Source organism: Typopeltis vanoorti, chromosome 12, assembly GCF_054136105.1.
Source record: "Typopeltis vanoorti isolate ZY-2024b chromosome 12, IOZ_Tvanoo_1.0, whole genome shotgun sequence".
NCBI lineage: Eukaryota > Metazoa > Arthropoda > Arachnida > Uropygi > Thelyphonidae > Typopeltis > Typopeltis vanoorti.
The window spans coordinates 22,583,558-22,603,418 of NC_143560.1; the positions used below are offsets into that span (position 1 = coordinate 22,583,558).

At 34.5% G+C, this 19,861-nt stretch overlaps 1 protein-coding gene across 1 annotated transcript in view; it reads right to left on the reverse strand.

Annotated features, from left to right (window-relative positions):
* Nucleotides 1–19,861, reverse strand: part of LOC150100629 (ubiquitin carboxyl-terminal hydrolase 3-like) — a 301,152-nt gene that overhangs the window by 107,046 nt on the left and 174,245 nt on the right. Inside the window, exons 9-10 of the mRNA XM_090401701.1 lie at nt 7,427–7,650; nt 226–309 (exon numbers count right to left, since the gene is read on the reverse strand). Coding sequence (XP_090257827.1) covers nt 226–309; nt 7,427–7,650 — 308 coding nt within the window. The remainder of the gene's footprint in view (nt 1–225; nt 310–7,426; nt 7,651–19,861) is intronic.

Sequence of the window (19,861 nt, forward strand, 5' to 3'; positions counted from 1 at the left end):
ATGTTACCATGTAGCTTGTCACTGGTATACAACATTCAAGAAAATGGAATATTGTCACATATAATTTTGTAACATCAGTGCATATTATGAGCATACCAACTGGATGAACTGTTGATACATTTTCTGGATATGTTTTCATGTATGTTCACATGTGTCCAGAAAAAGAATAGTTGTATATGTTCTTCGAAATAGAATAAATTTGAAAATAAAAACAATATATCCTACCTAAAAGTTGTACGCATGGGATTTCTTCCTCTTTTGGTTTGGGCAGCTTACTAATGAACTGCTGTGGAATGTCAAGTGATAAGTCTGCAAGAAAAATAAATTTACTGTTTCTGAGTTTGCTTCTTCAATTTTTTGAAGTTATTTTTTGCACTGCATATAATGTGTAATGAAATTAGACTATATCTAAAACCATATTTGAATATTTTAATGAAATTATTAAATATGTATGTTTTCAAAACTGTTACACAGAAGTAAAAAAATATATGCTCTAGTAATGAAAGTGCTGTTTAAATTTCTCATGAAGTGCTGATATGGTTCAGAATAAGGCATATCTTACATAGGTGGAGTTGAAAGATGGATGTAGCTATTTGTGGTATGTCACTCTTTTTTATATAGAATATTTACCAATTGTATATTTGGTTTAATCCTTTATCCAAGTGTAAGCAAACAAAGTTTGCACTGAAGTATTTTCAGGACAGGGACAACTCATTTCTAATTCAGAGAATTTTAATAAGGTGTGACACCTTTTGGTAACTGGCATATGGAAATATGACTTCTCCATTACTTCCACATTAGTATCACCACCTCTGGATCTGGCTCCCACTGATGAGACCTCAATAAAGGTCAAAACTGGTCTGGGTAGTTTCTGACCTTTCCCTTAATGCATAGCATTATACATGTCCACAAGGATATGTGCTTTGCATTGTGGGATACTAGGGCAAGTGATGAGAACTTGTACTACCTTTGCCACAAGTTTCCCCTGTCCTGAAAATACTTCAGGTGCAAACTTTGTTTGCTTATACTTGGATATAAAGGATTAAACCAAATATATAATTGGTAGCATAGCCAAGTGAAAAATCTTCCATCAATGGAATATTTACCTTTCGATCATGACTGATGATAAAACTAAAAGCTAAATTTAATCTTCAGAAGATTAACTTCAATAGCAGAGGATTTCAAACAAAGTAAGTACAAATATACCTGCACCCACTGTAACACACATTATTCCACAGAAGAACCAATCCAAAATGATGACATGGACTTTTCTGATGGTTAAAAAAAAAGCCACATGAAATAAGATGGTAATACTTATCAAAGCTAAATTTAATCTTCAGAAGATGAAGATTGAATTTAACTTTTAGCAATAGCAGAGGATTTCAACACAGTTAACCCTCTCATGCATGAATTTTTATATTCATTTATAAAAAATTATAATGGCATGATACCATTTAATCTTACAGTATTACCAGGAATTCATTAATTTGCTAAATTTATGTCCTGTATATGTAAAAAATGATATCATCATCTGAGCATCATGCACTAATGCCAACAGACATATTTCTATGGAAATGACTTAGACTAAGGAATTTATTTTCATTGAAAGACATTGCGAGTATGACAAACAGATAAACAATTTATATTTTGCTGAAACTGCATGAATGATCAAAATTTGGATTACTTAGCACATACAAAAAAGTAGAACAATTAGAATTTACAGTAGAGCTATGTAAATCAAGAACAGTCTTATTGACTTAAAGTTCATAGCACATTCTTTCTAATAAGGTAAGAAAAAAAAGCTGGACATGAAGTTTATAAAGGACATTCTTTATGAAGTTAGATATAAATATAATAAAATAGTTAATCAAATAACATTTATTGGCCAGCCTAACAGAAGTCACCAGGCTGGCACATGAGGCAGACATTGCTCTTTGCCTCATCTTGTATGGAAAAACTGAAAACATTTTGGACAGATTGGAACCTCACGTCTACCACAGATGTATCTTGTTTTACTCTTGCAGTGTAAATCTCTGCAACGATTGGCATTAGCACCTGTTGTCTTCTTTGGGAAGTGTCCATCGCTGTCAAAACGTTTCTCATGTAGCACAGAGCGAGTTTTGTGTTTCTTTAGTGCTGGTGGTGTTTGACTTGAAGGGCATCCTCGTGTCTTTGTACCTAGCTGAGCTAAACCTTGATATATCAAAGCAGTTGCCACTCTTGATTTGAATTACAACAAATCCAATTTTTCTTTTTCTTCCCATTTCGAAATGATCTGTGCATTACAAACAAGTATGTTCAACATATGGTAAAAAAATTCTCATATACCATCGTTTGTTCCTGGTATCATTTCAATACAAAGCCACAAGAAAGTCCATAAGGTCCACTCCAGCCATATGTTTGTTATAAACAGCTATGCTGCAAGGTAGTGGAATTTCAACATACTTTTTTTCTTTCTGGCTAAACCTCTGACAGGCTCCTTCCCTAAGTAGCTAGATACCGCATGTACTATTGAGTTCATCCATCAATTCATTTGGAAACAGCTGTGAAAAATAAAGAATTACAGGGCTCTCTCTATGAATATTTACTTGGTATTTTCCTCTAAACTGTGGTTCAGTACCAGCAAAGGGATTATCTTTATCACTAAACCACACTAGTTGTCTCCGCAATGGCAAATGACCAGCAACAGCTGTATTTTGCACACTAGCTGGACTCTGAATGTTGTGAGTCTGACCAACAGGGGAAGGACACTGAACATCAGTGTCTTCACTTGAACTGACACTATCTGTAGGATCATTTTGTGGCTGCTGATATGTAGGATCATCATCAGAATCACTCAGCTCCAAACCATCTTCAGATTCCTCCAACAGTTTTTCAGTCTCCTCTTCAGTAAATCTCTTTTGGTAATAGGCCTTTTTTTTATGCATGACTGATATGGTTTTTGGTTATCCATCTGTAAAAGAGATGATAATGCCAAATAGCACACTATTCATTTATGTTTGCAAAAATAAAATAAATAAAATTAAAAAAATATTGTATAAGAACTTTCTAACCTCAAACTATTTGCCGCATAGAATACCTTACAAACATATTGTCCTCAAGTTCGGTTTATAAATATGGTAATAAACATGAACAAATTAAATATTCACACTTCATCTACAAGATATAGTTCGCCCACCGTTTGTAGGTCTCTGCTTCGCGTCTTTCCAAGAATAGTCGATTCATGCTGAAGGGGAGAAAGAAATGAAGGACGTCCGAATTGATCGCCAACACGCGAAATCACGTGCTTTATAGGTAAAATTTTCCAAATGTTATACAAGCAACATATTGTTAACTACAATAATCATAAAAGAGAAGTTAATTTTCCAACGTGTAATAATAAACAACTCATCCCACAATACGGACTGACTACCGTATTATCGGAATGGATTCTCCTTTTTCTAAGATGCACAGAAGTGTCGAAGGATCTCTAATCGGTGGGCGAACTATATAACAATATATAACACTATACTAACCTTTCCAGAAGATTCATAAAATCACCAAATTCAAATCAACAAAACAGCATCTTTTCACTTCCTCCTTGATACCACCATGCACTGCAGAGAGATTGGTATTCCTGTAACTCTGTTGAAACACCTGCCATCTGGTGTGGTTTCTAAAAACACTTTGGCCTTCCCAGATGAGGACTACATGCATACAGTAGCACTAAATTATGAATGAATAATTATTATGAGGGAAAATATATATGTCTTCATACGCCCTTATGCCCGAGAGGATTAAGTACAAATATATCTGCACCCTGAATCAATAACAGATTGTTCCTCAGAACCAACCAACCAACCTAAAATGATGACAGAGACTTTTCCAGTGGGGAAAAAAGCTACATATATGACGATGATACTTACCAAAGCTAAATATTTACAATCCAATGTTTCATTAGTTCAATGTATGCAATAAGACAATCAACTAAAAAACAAATTAAAAAGAAAATCAAGAGTTTCATGTTAGATGTGCTCCTTTTGATAAATTTCTATAATTAATATCTTCAGACAAAAGAAATGTAAGAGAGGCATGATAATATGTATTCAAAATGATCCATCAGATCACTGACAAGAGAAGAATTTTGTAAAACTCAAGCCAATTTGAGAAATAGTATGATCTGATACTTATGTAATCATCATCACAGTCATCTTTTGCCAATATGAATCCTCAAGGGGATACTATGACAGTAATACATATGATTGGGACATTAATAATAATGTGAATGTCCCATCAATTTTCCTCCAAATTATTAATCTACCATTAGTCAGCATTCCAAGATTGTATTATCTTATATTTCTATCTTCTAGGATTTGACTGACTGATTGAGTGTTTTGGGTTTTATGGCACAAGGACAGCAAAGGTCATACTGTGCCAGGACATGAGTTACATGACACAGAGTGTTGGTAGGTAAATTAATAAATAGTTACAAGGAGATAAAATAGTGAATAGTATAAAATATATAAGCCTCTAGTAGCTGTTGTTACAGACAAAGCCCTTTGGTCAGAAAGCCCTGGGTTCGATTCCATCAGCGGCATGAGGAACCTTTATCTGGTCTCTTTCAACAAAAGATGAGTTAGCAGGTCTCACACAGAGGTGGGGGGGGGGGGGCTTTTTCACATGGAGACCCGGGTTTTCATCCCCCAGAACAAGCAAACTGATCTCGTGAACACTGAGTGTATAGGGCTTGGCTAGATAAGTTTCAGCTATATCTGCAATGTCATTTCCCATGATGGACTAGGTCCAGTCACTGGAATGTGCTCTTCCTTGCAGAACTGTAAACCCGGGACCTAAGATCAAGCTTTGAACATACATGTGCATGATAAATGGGGGAGGGGACAACGAACAATGTTGCTCTCCAGCCCCATTTAATTTTGTAACCCAATAGATAATAATAGGACTCTAGCTTTAGAGACGGTGATACATTATGTAAAACTAGCTAAACAAAAGTCATGGGAGGACTTTGAGCAAGAACATAGAAAATAAATATCAAGAAGGTGGTAAGATATTCTGGAGGTTGTTGAAGAAGCTTAGAAATAGAGGAAAGAGTGCTGTAAAAGGAATTAGAGATGATAAAGGTGAAATGAAAACAGGAGAAAAAGATATCCTTGAAGTATGGAGTAATTACTTCGAAAAATTGCTAAATGAAAGCAGTGATAGCACACTGGTAAAAAACACTCAACAGGCATACAGTCAGGAATACATATCCATACTTGAAGTAGAAAAAGCCATCAAAGGTTTGAAATGTGGAAAGGCAGTAGGAGTAGATGATATTCGACCAGAAATGCTGAAGTATGGTGGTATAAAAGTCTTACAGTTGCTGCACTGCATAGTTCAGAAAGCCTGGACACATGGACGAATTCCCGATGATTGCCGTAGAGCTCTAATAGTGCTCATATATAAAAAGGGAAATAAAACTGGATGTGAGAATTACAGAGGTATTTCCCTACTGAGTGTTCCTGGAAAGATCTATGCAAATATACTTGAGAAACGGTTGATAAGAATTGTGGAAGAAAATCTTGGTGAAGAACAAGCTGAATTCAGGTCAGATAGGGGCTGTCAGGATCAGATCTTCACTTTACAACAAATAGTGAAGAAATCATGGGAATATAACAAAGATCTGTATTTAAGTTTTGTCGATCTGGAAAAGGCATATGACAAGGTATATAACAATAAATTTATATGGAATAAGAAAGAATTTAGTCAAAACACTAAATTAGCTGTATACAAGACAGTGTTCAAACCAATTTTAACTTATGGATCTGAGAGCTGGGTCAGAAGTAAAACACTAGACCAAAGACAAGAGACCGCAGACATGAGAGTCCTGAGAAAGATTAGAGGTGTGAACAGATGACATCAATGGCAATATCATATTGAAAATGGGGATATTAGGAAAGAACTTGACATTGTCGGCATCCAGGAATGCATTAGGAGAGCTAACCTCAGGCAGTATGGTCACTTAAACAAATGGGAGAGGAAAGATTAGCAAAACAAGTGTTCTCTGTCAAGTTAGCAGAAAAAAGACCCAGAAGAAAACCAAGATATAGGTGGATTGATACAGTAAAAAGTGCCTTAGAAGATAAAAATATAAGATCTGATAATGTTGGAGTCTTGACAGGTAACAGACTAATTTGGAGGAAAATTGGAGATAGGAAGTTAGTAATGATGTAAATTTTTCATGTAGTACTATCACATTCTCTATACCCCTTGAGGGTAAATGCAGGAATTTGATGATGGTGATAAACGGGCTTGCTCCCTTCTCAATGAAGAAGGAATTACCAAAGAACTACAGTCTCTTCTTACAACCTTTCAGAAGAATGATTATCATAAGCAGACTATTCGTAAGCTTTCTGCTCACCATATTGAAGATAGTAATGGCATAAAAGTTTTTATATATCTACCATACATAAGTTCCATTTCATTAAATGCACACTTCTGTTACTCCTCTAACCAAACTCCATTCTTTAATCAGAACCCTAAACTGAAACATGACAGCCTAAAGTATCCAGAAATTTATCATTTTTGGTATATAATTGCAATGTGCCTAATTTGGGTCAGATGGAGAAATCCATTGAACTGCACATGGAAGAACATGTGAGACATCACATATGGCAGAACTATAGCCAGCACATTATCTAATCACATCCTTAATTATGCTAACCCTGATGATGAAGATTCTACCACTCATCCAGTAATCTGGAACAAACCAGAAAAGGTTTTTAGATGCTATGATGAGCTTGAGAGAAAAATTACTGAATCACAGAAATTATCCCCAATCTAGTCTATCTTACTACTAACTTCAGCTATAACCTCTCTCTCACTCCTCAGTATCCAACTCTGCCATACGTAAGACCCATGTGAATGTGCTCAACAACTGGCATCCAGAACACCTATAAATATTAGCAATCTGTTTCAAACTTAATTTATAGCTGCTGTTCTCTTTTAATGTATTTTTTTTTTGTTTTTCTCTTTTCATGTTATGCACCCGATGAAGTCTTCTAAGACAAAACTAGTTATCCATTCAAATAATAGTTTTTTATATTCTGTTATCCCACTGCTTTTAGTCATTAAATTTCTTCAAAATATGTCATCAGTCCTATGTATAATCATATATATATAATTATACATAGGATTGATGACATAAGCTAGCTGTCTATTGTGTATGTGTATTGTGTTTTCTGCTATTAATATTCATAGAAACCTTTTTTTTTTTTGAATTGCACGTTTTCAATAAAATTCACAATTTGTTCTCTGTAATGTATAGGAAAAAAAAGAGTAGTCAATCTGATAATTTTAATTTTCAACCTATGTTCATTTACTGTGAATTATATATATATATATATATATATATATATATAAAAAAAAGTATATAAAAACAAAAATATACCTAGGAAGGGATCATGCTTCTTTGACTCAGTACCACATACTAAACAGGTAACCTCATTTTGCAAAATGCCACCAAAAATAGTAGTTACAATTGTGGCTTTACCTTTGGGACCAATAAAAATACTGCTATTATTGGCATTATATGATAAAATATTTAATAGTTCCATGTGTAAACGATCCAACATATAGCGTAAAAATTCATGGGCATCTTGTTGTTGATATCCCCTAAAAATTAAAACAAAATATACTTAATATTTAAAAAGTTTTTAATTTTTAATGCAGAAAACTTAAATGTAGAAATCAGGTAGCAGAATAAGAGATTCACATTTTATCATAATTTATATTATGAATATAATATAAATTACACAAGATTACATACTACATCTGATTACATAAGTAAGCCCTTAAAATAAATTTTAAAAAATTACAATGTATTACATCTAAAATTCTTAAGTATATTTCTCTATCAATCTGTTATTTGCCAGAAACCCAGTGCTACAATAATAACACTCATGGCATATTTATAGATTATAGTTGCATACTGACCTTTTAATTTTTGTGCAACTTCTTAATATAGATGCACTCTTAGAGTAAAATCCAACATCGCTGTCTTAAGGTAAAATCCAACCTATAAGTCAGAAGTTAGCAAAGTTAGGATAAAAGGAAGCTGATTAGCAAATTTGGTGATTCTACTACCATCACTTAATAGTTCTTGATCAGACAGACGTAGTCTTTAACTAAATTACATAATTGTTATAAACTTGGTATGAAAACAATTTGTAGTGATGATTCAGCTGAACAGATTATAAAATGAGAGTGTCAGAATATACTTATGCATTAAAACAGCACAGGAACAATGCAATCCTTACTAAATGGCTTATAATACTGCTCTACTAGTTATTCAATGACAGTTGTATTAAACTGTACTGTATAACCTTAACTCTAATACCCAGAACTGCTGATTTTAATAGGAAATGTCTTGGTATTTTAGGCCTGTCTTAAGAAGATAGTTATTTTCTGAATAGTGCATTTGCAGCTTACAGATTTTTTAATGATATATTTTATATTAATGTTAAACATTAAATTTTACTCTGATTCTTGCGTTTTTACATTGTAATTATTTCTTTTATGTGTTAAAGATGCAATCTTATTAATGCAATAGAAACATGTGTTTGAGTCTTCCCACCACTGAGCACCTGAACTTTAATGGATTTTACCTAAATGGCAAAAGCCACACTGGTAGATTTACATATACAGCTTCCTCTTATCATAACAAAAAATCAATGTTACTGGATATAAAACCATCAATATATCCTGTGGAGAAGGGAAACTAGCAGATACTATCAAATGGTAAGAATGTTGCTCATCAAATTTCTAAGCCTAAGCCCTCAACTATAGGACTCCAGAGTTGACAATGCATAATATGATGTGTTAATTTCTAGTTTGTTAGACTTTTTAAACCTTTATTTTCCTTTTAAATGATTATAACTATCTGGAGAAGTTGCCATAACTACTATAAAGGTCAGCTGTCTTCTTCTGAGCTGATTTTCAATTGCCATTCAATGCAAGAGCTATTTTCCACCTAGAAGGTAACCTCTTATTTAGCCATGGAAACATAGCCCTCGGTTACACCTGATGTACAAGCAGGTTAAGTCATCATCAAATTCCTGCCATGTACCCTCAAGGGGTGTACAGGATATGACAGTACTACATGAAAAAAATTACATCATTATTAATTTCCTATCTACAATTTTCCTCCAAATCAGTCTGTTACTTGTCAACACTCCAATATTATCAGCTCTTATATTTCTATCGTCTAAAGCACTTTGTACCGTATCAATCCATCTATATCTTGGTCTTCCTCTCGGTCGTTTTCCTGCCAACCTGGCAGAGAACACTTGTTTTGCTAATCTTTCCTCGCCCATTCTGTTTAAGTGACCACACCACCTGAGATTAGCTCTGCTAATGCATTCCTGGATGCCGACAATGTCAAGTTCTTTCCTAATATCCTCGTTTTCAATATGATATTGCCATTAATGTCATATGTTCACGCCTCTAATCTTTCTCAGGACTCTCATATCTGAAGTCTCTAGTCTTTGGTCTAGTGTTTTACTTCTGACCCAGCTCTCAGATCCATAAGTTAAAACTGGTTTGAACACTGTATTGTATACGGCTAATTTGGTGTTGCGACTAATTTCTCTCTTATTCCATATGAATTTATTCAATTGACTTCCCACCATACCAGCTTTGCTGATTCTGTTGTCTATTTCTATATTTAATTTACCATCTTCAAAAAAAATCGTGCCTAAATAGCTGAACTGTTTTACTTGTTCCACAGGTTCTCCATTCACAACACAGTGGACATTTTCAATGATTCTGCCTATTTTCATTGTCTTTGTCTTTTTATTGCTGACCTTCATACCATATCTATTACAAGAGCTATTCAATTTAGTCAGAGAATCTTGCAGACTTGTAGCGGATTTATTTAGAAGTATAACATCATCCGCATAAAGCAAAGAGCTGACATTAGCATCTCCAATTTCGATATCATGTTTAATACCACTTTCCTTCATAATGCGATCCATATAGATAATGAATAACAGAGGGGATAATGTACATCCTTGTCTCACACCAGATTTAACATTAAACCATCTTCCTGTACTTCCTTCAATTCTAACTGCTGACTTACAACTCAAATAAACACTAAGTATTGATTGATATAATGCCCCATTGACACCATATAACTGCAGCGTATTGAATAGCTTCTCTCTTGGCACCTTGTCATATGCCTTTTCCAAATCGACAAAACTTAAATACAGATCTTTGTTATATTCCCATGCTTTCTCGACTATTTGTTGTAAAGTGAAGATCTGATCCTGACAGCCTCTATTTGGCCTGAATCCAGCTTGTTCTTCACCAAGCTTTTCTTCCACAATTCTTCTCAACCGTTTCTCAAGTATACTTGCATAGATCTTGCCAGGAACACTCAGTAGGGAAATACCTCTGTAATTCTCACATTCAGTTTTATTTCCCTTTTTATATATGGGTACTATGAGAGCTCTACTCCAATCATCGGGAATTCGTCCCTCTGTCCAGGCTTTCTGAACTATGCAGTGCAGCCACTGTAAGACTCTTATACTACCATACTTCAGCATTTCTGGTCGAATATCATCTACTCCTGCTGCCTTTCCACATTTCAAGCCTTTGATGGCTTTTTCTACTTCAAGTATGGATATGGATTCCTGACTGCATGCCTGGTCAGTGTTTTTTTACCACTGTGCTGTCATCACTGCTGGTTTCATTTAGCAGTTTTTCAAAGTAATTACTCCATACTTCAAGGATATCTTTTTCTCCCGTTTTCATGTCACCTTTATCATCTCTAATTCCTTTTATAGCACTCTTTCCTCCATTCTTAAGCTTCTTCAACAACCTCCAGAATATTTTGCCACCTTCTTGATATTTATTTTCTATATTCTTGCCAAAGTCCTCCCATGACTTTTGTTTAGCTAGTTTTACACAGTGTTTAAAATTCTTGCATTTGTCTCTATATTCTCTAAGAGCACAAGCTGACTTATTTGACAGGAACTTTTGGTATGCTTTCTTCTTTTCCTTCACTGCCTCTTTAACCTCCTGTGTCCACCAGGGAGTTCTGATTTTTTTATCCTTAGAAACAACCTCACCACATGCCTCTCTGGCAGAATCAATCAATGTTTTCTTCAGAGTTTGCCAATGAATCTCCAAGGTTTGATTCCTGTTCTCAAACTCTTTCATTTTTCCTTCAATAATCTTTGTGTATTTTAGTCTACAGCTCACATCTGAGAGCTGCTCAACTTTTATTCGCTTTAAAACTTTCTTACATGTTATTCTTTTCGATATGAAATTTAATTTTATCCTGCTCAAGACTAAATAGTGATCACTTCCAATTTCAAATCCTCTGTACACTCTGGTGTCCTGCACCTGGGAGAAAACATCACTATCAACAATAACATAGTCAATGAGACTTTTCTTATTCCTAGCCTCTTCTCTCCATGTGAATTTGTGCACATTTTTATGTTGGAACACGGTGTTAGTAATAACCAGTCCATGTCCTGAGCAGAAATCCAACAGATATTTGCCATTATTATTAGCTTTGCTCTTTTCTCCAAATTTTCCCAAAATATTTTTGTATGTCTCACAATCATTTCCTACTCTGCTATTAAGATCCCCAACAAAGACCAACTTTTCATTTTTCATTGTGTTAGTTGCTTTTTCTAAAGCCTCAAAAAATTCCTCCACTTCTACCTTAGTAGAACCTTCAGTGGGACCATAGGCACAAATAAGTCTCATTATCCAGTTCCCCATTCTCATATTTGCCCACATTACTCTACTTGAGACTGACTGCCATTCAAGAAGATTAGCCTCGTATTTTGTGTTGAATACTATGGCTATTCAACACAAAATACGAGGCTAAGTTCAAATGTTTATTAACTCATACTTTTTTTTTGAAGGTAAAACTTTGACAGTTAAGTGTATTTTTAAATGAAAGGAACAGTTAAATGTTTCTGTACCAATAAGCTTTAAAACGACCCACTACCCAGACAAAGATACTTATCAAAATATCAAATCAAACCAATACCAAAATTTTCACATAGTTTCTAAATAATTAAATGCATGATTCTGATGGCAATGAAGAGTAATGAATTTCTAATAGTGATTCCTTAATTATGCACACCTTCTGAGGACAGATTTCAAGAATTGATTTTTTTCATAACCATTATCTCTGTTTCAGGGAAAACCTGGTTAAGTTCAAAAAATGGCAAAACAGTGTCACTTGTGCACACCAAAAATAACGAAGCCGTGTGGCTATAGAGTATTTTATCTCATTTCATCTTCAGGCTGAATTATTTACTAGTGTTGCTTGTGTTAAGTTGCTAAAATGGTCTCCAGCCAGGATAAGCATGCTTTGTTCAAGGCTGAACACAATGCTTTTACACTCAACTTCAAGAGTTGTGTTATAGCATAAATCATGCAACTTAATACACTTGATCCTGAAAATGATGGTGCTAGTGTGGGCACTGCAGCTTATTAGGAATTTAGTGGTGGAAAATCTTCATTTAATGGTAATTAAGTTTACTCACATTAAAATACTTGTTACGAAATGAAATGATCAACAGCAAAATCTCAATTTTGATGCTTTATACAATAATAAAAACTGATTTGATATAAACTTTTATATTTTATGAGAGATAAAAGATGCCAATGGATGCATGTGACTAGTCACTTTTAATTATTGTTAGTCACTGAGATAGCTGCATCAGTACAATTTCTTTGCAACTAATAAGTTAATTATCGCATTCTTTCCTCATGTTAATGCATAACATAGGAACATAGGACAAGAAAGTATGTATTAGAAAATGAAGGGCCATAACAGGTGAACAAGTTATTACAGGTTTACTGGAGCTGGGAAAAGGAAAACAAACGGAAACAATGAGCAGAGTCATTTTGTACAGCTTAATCTCAGATATCAAAATGAATTTGATGGAATGAACACGCGTGTACGTAAGTCCTGTTTGTTTTTTTAAGGTGAAAAAGATTATTCATAAAAAAAAGAGCTTCATTATCAGATATAGGTTGAACTTTAGAGAAACTTATTCAAAAAAAGTAATTTACCAGAAAAAAAAAAAAGGCAATAAACCAAAGTTAAGAAATTTCTCAAAAAAATCCCAGCACATGAAAGACACTATTCAAGAAGGGAGGGGAGACCATGGGAAAAAGTTTTTGTCACCTCATTTCATGATTACTGCATTGAGGAGTGAGGTATGAGGAGTATTCAAAATTATTACAAAAGTAGCACTCCCTATATCCTCCAGATGCAGAAAAGATAGTAAGATTGCTCAAGGAACAAGTTCTCATTTTATTAAAAGCTATCAATCTGGTGTATGTAACAATGACCTCAAAGCTAGCTCTATACTAGATGAAGAAACTCAAGTGTGCATGGAGGAGGTACCAAAGCTGTTGCATAAACTAAATATGGATTTGGCAGTAGGGACTGATGGGATATCAAACGAGTGTTCAGCTGAACTGGCTGTTCCTTTGACCTGGAACAGCCAGTTTGAGTCTCAGCACATGAAAGATTCCACAGGAGTGAAAGAATATAAAATAATCCCATTAACATGTCTAACTATCAACCTATTAGTATCTCTGAAGTGGTGGAAAAGTTAAGAGAAAGCATACAGAAATGGGTTAACAGATAATCTACACTTTCAATGAACAACATGAGTTTACTAAGGGAAAGCTATGTTTGAGTAACTTGTTTATTTTATAATAATATCATGACTGAGTTAAACAAGGGGGAATGGTTACAATATGATACTTTTGGACTATACTAAAGCTTTTGACAGGATTCAAATACAGAAGGCTGTTGCATAAGTCAGAGGATATGGGATTGGATTATAAATTACTAGTCTGAAGAAGAGGTTGACTGAGTGATATATCAATAAAAGTGGTGTATGGGGGATGCAAGCCTACAAAATTTAAGGTGACAAGCAGTATACCAGAGATCAGTTCCTTGGTCCATTGTTATTCGATCTTTACATTAATGATACTGGGAAGAATTTAACAGGTGACACAGGTATTTGCTGATGATGCAAAGAAAGGCAGGATAATCAGAAATGTAACTGACATGTAGTACTTGCAAAATGAATTGAACAAACCTGGAATTGTGGGCATGTGAAAATGGCTATCAGTTCAATGTAAGTAAAACACAAAGCTATGCACTTTGGTTTTAACATTTAGCAATCTTTCAAAGCAATTACTGCAGACATCTAGATTATCTTTATCTTTAGTTTTTATGTCACCTTTGTCGTTTGATTCCTTTTATAGTACTCTTTCATCAATTTTCTAAGCTTTTTCAATAGCAGAACATTGTCACCTTCCTGATATTTATCTTCTGTTATTACCAAAGAAGTCTTCCCATGACTTTTTCTTAGCTATTTTTACACATTACTTTACTTTCTTAGATTTTTTTCTGTATTCCCTTAGCATACATCCCGACTTACTTGTTGGAACTTTCGATATGCAATAGTTGATCCTGGCCAGGATTGATGTGTTCTACAACTAGGTTTCCTGGATAGAATAACAAACAAAGTAGAAAAGAACATTTACACCTGTGTAATAAAATTATTAACATATGATGCTGCAGGAGAAGAGTTCCATCTGAAGTACTTATTCTAGTTTGACAGGAAATTGATATGGAGAGGGACATAATATAAGACATCAACATACAAGTACCAATAAAAAAAAGTGGAAATTGTAGAAGAATTAGACACATATCATGTCAATGTAATTCATTTTACTGAAATGATCCACTTGGCTAAAGTAGGTGGAATATTACTAACTATAGGATGTTATATTCAGCAATAGTGATTGGGTAAAGGAAGGAGTAGATATAGAATTCAGTGCCAAACAAGGAGAAATGGGAACCTGGACCATAAGACATTTGGGTCCTACAGTTCATCCTACTGAAAGTTCTAAGAAAGAAGTGGAAGAATTTTCAGTCATCAGAAAAGATGGTTGGCAAAAGAAAAAGCATGTCCTTGCTGTCTAAACAGCAGAATAGGAAATATTTCAAGAAAATTTGGAGAAAAGTGCAAAGCTAATAATAATGGCGTTACCCTGAATTTGTCTTCAGGACTGCAACTACTACTTCCTCTGGTTTTAAAAACCCAAAATGAGCTTCAGCCACCTGGATTTGTCATCATCTCTGACTACCCAAAACCTTCAGTTTAGGCACTATAATATGGTGTTGCTAAGAAGTTCAGCATACTGCAACTTTGTTAATACGACCAAACTAGATATTGGCTATGATTATACCAATTCTGTAAAGAAATTGGTATAACTCATAGTGGTATCAGACCTTCAGAAATGTTATCATTCAATGGACCAAATATTTTTCTAAGGATTTTCCTTTCAAAAGATGAAATCAAATCATCTACTCAGAGTACAAATATCAGGTTTCATATCTGCAGGTAACAAGCAGGAAAATTAATTTATATACTTGTACTCAGTTTTCTCATGAATATCTTTAGACCTAAATACAGATGACAGAACAAAAGATCTGACTACCTTTCTTAAATTCTACTCTTTTTCCACTAAACTTGAATGGCATATAATCCCTACTCCTACATATTTTAAATTGTTCCACTTTTCACTTCAATAACTGATTCTGCCTCATATTATGTTTTTTCTATTCTTTTTCTCCTTTATCTTGATTTTTAGACCTCTCGTGTGCAAATTTATTTAATTATAAGTTTCACCTACTTTCTGTTTAGTTCTTGACATGTTGAACATCTAATAAGCAACAATACACACTGATTTACACTATCTAATCAAAAATATTCAGACTCCTTCATAGTAGTGGATATGACTAGATACATCATAATCATAGCTCACAGTATAATAGGAAGATGTGGTCTTGTAACCTTCATAGACAAACATTAACAATAAAATTAGCCATACCAAAGAACTCAGTGACTTTGATGTAGCACACTATCATACGATGCCACCTTTGCAATAACTCAGTTTGGGAAATTTCCTGTCCTGCTGAAGCATCCCTGATCAACTGTAAGCAATGTTATTGTGAAGTGGAAATACCTATGAACAGCAACAACAGTACAATAGCAACCTGGTAGACCACAAAATCAGAGAATGGGACTGAAACCTAATATGAAAAAAAAAAAAAATCACCTGTCCCTGGTTGAAATACCTAATACAGTTCTAAAATGCCTTTGTATGTAACACCAACACCATAACTGTTCACTGGGAGCCAAAGAAGTTGGGTTTCCATGGTAACATAGCCACACACAACAAGATTAACATCAGCAAGGGCAATACTAAGTGGCAGGTTGTATGGTGTAAAGTTTGCCACCATTGGATTCTGAGAAATCATATGTATTTTAATGCAAGCTCTATCACATAAAGTTCAGCAGTAAAGCTATTATATTCTAGTGAGACCTGGGCAGATATGCTGCAAAGGAAGACATTCTGAAGACACCCACTAGGGCTCAGATTTTGAACAGTTAGTGTAAAGAGGTATGAAATTATAGTATTTGATTCTGTGATCTTGAAAGAGTTGCTAGTAGACAACAAGAGGGACAGAAAATTTGAATGGCCTGCAGAAAGAAAAGCTGCATGGTGGTGTTGCATTTAGTGATGTCTGTGCTATGTTATCTGTCCCAATATATACAGCTTTTGTTCTCAAACCAAAGGATGAAGTCCTCCATTCATTTCTACCCTGACCTTTCTATGCTACTGAGTTCCTGCCATCTCTTTAACCTCATCCTCCCACCATCTCTTTGGTTTTCCTGTAGCTCTCTTTCCATCTCTGGGACACTATTCAGATATCAATTTTGTCCAATTTTGAGTGTTACTTCTTGCAATATTACTTACCTATTGCCATTTAGATCTTTTAATGACTGTATAATGTCTCTCACCCCTACTCTGGGCTCTGATCCAAGTACTGCACTTTCTCCAGAATGGTAAATGGTAATCTGAGTAATGATCTTTCCATTTTCTTCTGGGTAATCCTCAATTTGCTGGTCAAGTTCTTAAGTCAAAGCCCATATTTCACTTCAATATATCATGACTGGAAGTACACAAATATCAAATATTTTTCTCTTAAGGCAGATTCAGATGTTTCCTTTTAGTGCTTAATGGAGTTTTCCAAATTCTATCCAACCAAGTTGAATTCTACGTATAATTTCTTCTTCACAGCCTCCCTCTACTGTGATCTTTTGCTCTAGATAAACATAGGAGGTTACTATATCAAAAGTTATATACATATATAATTATGCCAAGAAAAATCGATTGAGCAATGTATTGAACACATCTGAAATACTGAATAATGTAGAAGTGAGGCATTAGCTTTGTCATCACACGTGATCTCTTCAGCTGACCACCAAGATGCTCTGGCAATGAAATATTAAGTGTAGCGAGATAAGTCTTAACTATTACACTACTGTTAATGACATAACCAAGAGAAGAATTGGGGAATCCTTGGAAATGGCATCAGATCCTAAATATAAACCCAAGTATCAACTTATATGAATACATTCTAATCATCATTAGTCAAACGTACATGCAAATGCATAAACATGCAAAGCACAATTAGAAATAATTAAAAACCATTAGTCTCTTCTATAACTACATACTGGTTGTCAACTTTGTTAGTCATTACTGTTTGTCTACTAGTATCTTTACATCTGAAGAAATCCTATGTAGTTAGAATGAAACAAATTAAAATAATTACCATCTTATTCTGGTGTCCTGCCTTATAAACTCTTACATATTTATGAATTAATGAATAAGGCTATCATTAATTGCCTTAATATCCTACAATGCAAAGTATACATCCTGACCTTGCATGTCGCAAATTTGTTTATAAATGTCCCCCAGAGAATAAATTTTACAACTACTTCAAAAATTTTTTACCAGTGGATTTATTCATGTAATAATTTGAAAAGAAAGCTTGAGAAAAGTACCATTAACCAAAAATATGGATGCATCATACAGTTGATATTTTTTTTCATCAGGATAAGTTCATAACTAAAATAATTCAGTCTACCTGAACTCATACCCACACAAATTTCCCTCATGAACTGAAAAGCAGGCCCATTTCTTTACAAGCTCCCATAGGTCTTTGAAGAGAAGAAAACTAATTTACTTGATATACAGAAAGACCTCCATGATAGATCTCATCACCACTCCTCACAAAAAGATAGGAATGATTAAAACACTAAGGGATACAGTATACACTTCTAGAAATAGAGTAAAGGAATCAAGAACTTGGAAACCTCAGCTACATCCTATTCCAAAATTGATATGGCTACAAAATGATCAACAAGATCTTGCAAACTCCTCCCAGACAACAATAAATAAACAAAAATGTAAGGGTGTAGTAACCCTTCCTTTCATTCACACATACAGATAAAATTTCTAAAACACTTTGTAATATGACTGGATAATACAAGAGTAGCATTCATCCCACCATGCAAGATTTTAAAATTCTTAAAAGATTTAAAAATAGAAACTAGGAAGGCTTATACGTTGGCTATTCATAACTATTTTTTAAGAAAATTACAATGTAAACTAATACCAACTAAAAAAATTTAATTACTACTTCCAATATTCTGGTAGTCAAATTGTCATCATCAGGAAACAAAATAATTTGATGGCAATTTGACTTTGCCAAAATATTGGGAATATTAATTAAATGTATTATAGTTAATATTAGTCCATTAATAAAAAATACAGTTATACAGTAGACTCTCGACTATCCAGAGACTGGATTTTATCACGGAGAATTATAATAATACAGTAATTATCCATGATAAAATGAGGAATACGTACTGTAATTTACTTTGCCAAGGCATTGCAAGCAGGCATCTGCTACAATCCTCCTACGTGCCATGTGCATAACACAAAGTATCGTTGATATCAGCGATTGATAATAATGAAGACTGCGTAACTACTCTGAAAAAGATTGACTTGCTAGATGTCATAAGGTGGTTGGACGAAGCATGGGAAGAGATTCGAAACGTATCACTTGTAAAGTCTTGGAAAATTCTTTTGGAACCATGAAGGTGGACATTTCAACCTTGAACCCGTGTGTGAAACCAAAGTGGAAGATGAAAATGATAAACTTGTTTCGTTGCTCAAAAATGTACCGAGCCGATGTCAATGCAGTGGACATTACACAGAATGGATGTCAAACGACGAAGTTGATGAAATAACTGACAACGATATTGTGGAAATGGTGACAGGGGAAGAAGAAGAGGAGGAGGAGGAGGCATCCTTAGATGACAGGAAAAATCTCATCCCACATTCAGAAGGATTCAAGATGATTGAGGCAGCGCTGCAGTACATTAGTGAGCAGGAGGAAGCGACAGCAGCTGATATCATCTGCTTGTGTAAGTGGATGGACATTGCGTTGTGGAAGAGGGCTAAAAGGGTGAAGAAGTCATCTATCAAGGACTTTTTCAAAAACTAAAAACTAAGCTTTGACTCTTTCATCTTAGGCCTACCTTTTCACACAAATGTGAAAAGGTAGGGCTAGAACTCCGGCCTATCCGGCTTTTGTGTTATCTGGCCTGCCCTTGTCACATTAGGCCAGATAGTCGAGAGTCTACTGTAGTTGGCTGCTGTTCATGTGGCATACATTATGTAAGATAAATAGGAAGATCTGAAGAGATCCATATGTTAGAACATATTAAAGACACAGAAAGGAAAATACAACACAAATTCAGATTAGCATATCATACAACAAAAGTTCACATACTATGGCAAGAAATGGATATCATATATAGAATGCAACTGCTTTATCAAAAAATACAAGGAAGCTTCAGAAAAGTTATGCACACCTACACACTGTTTTGAAATGTAATAGTTCCAGATAAGTACA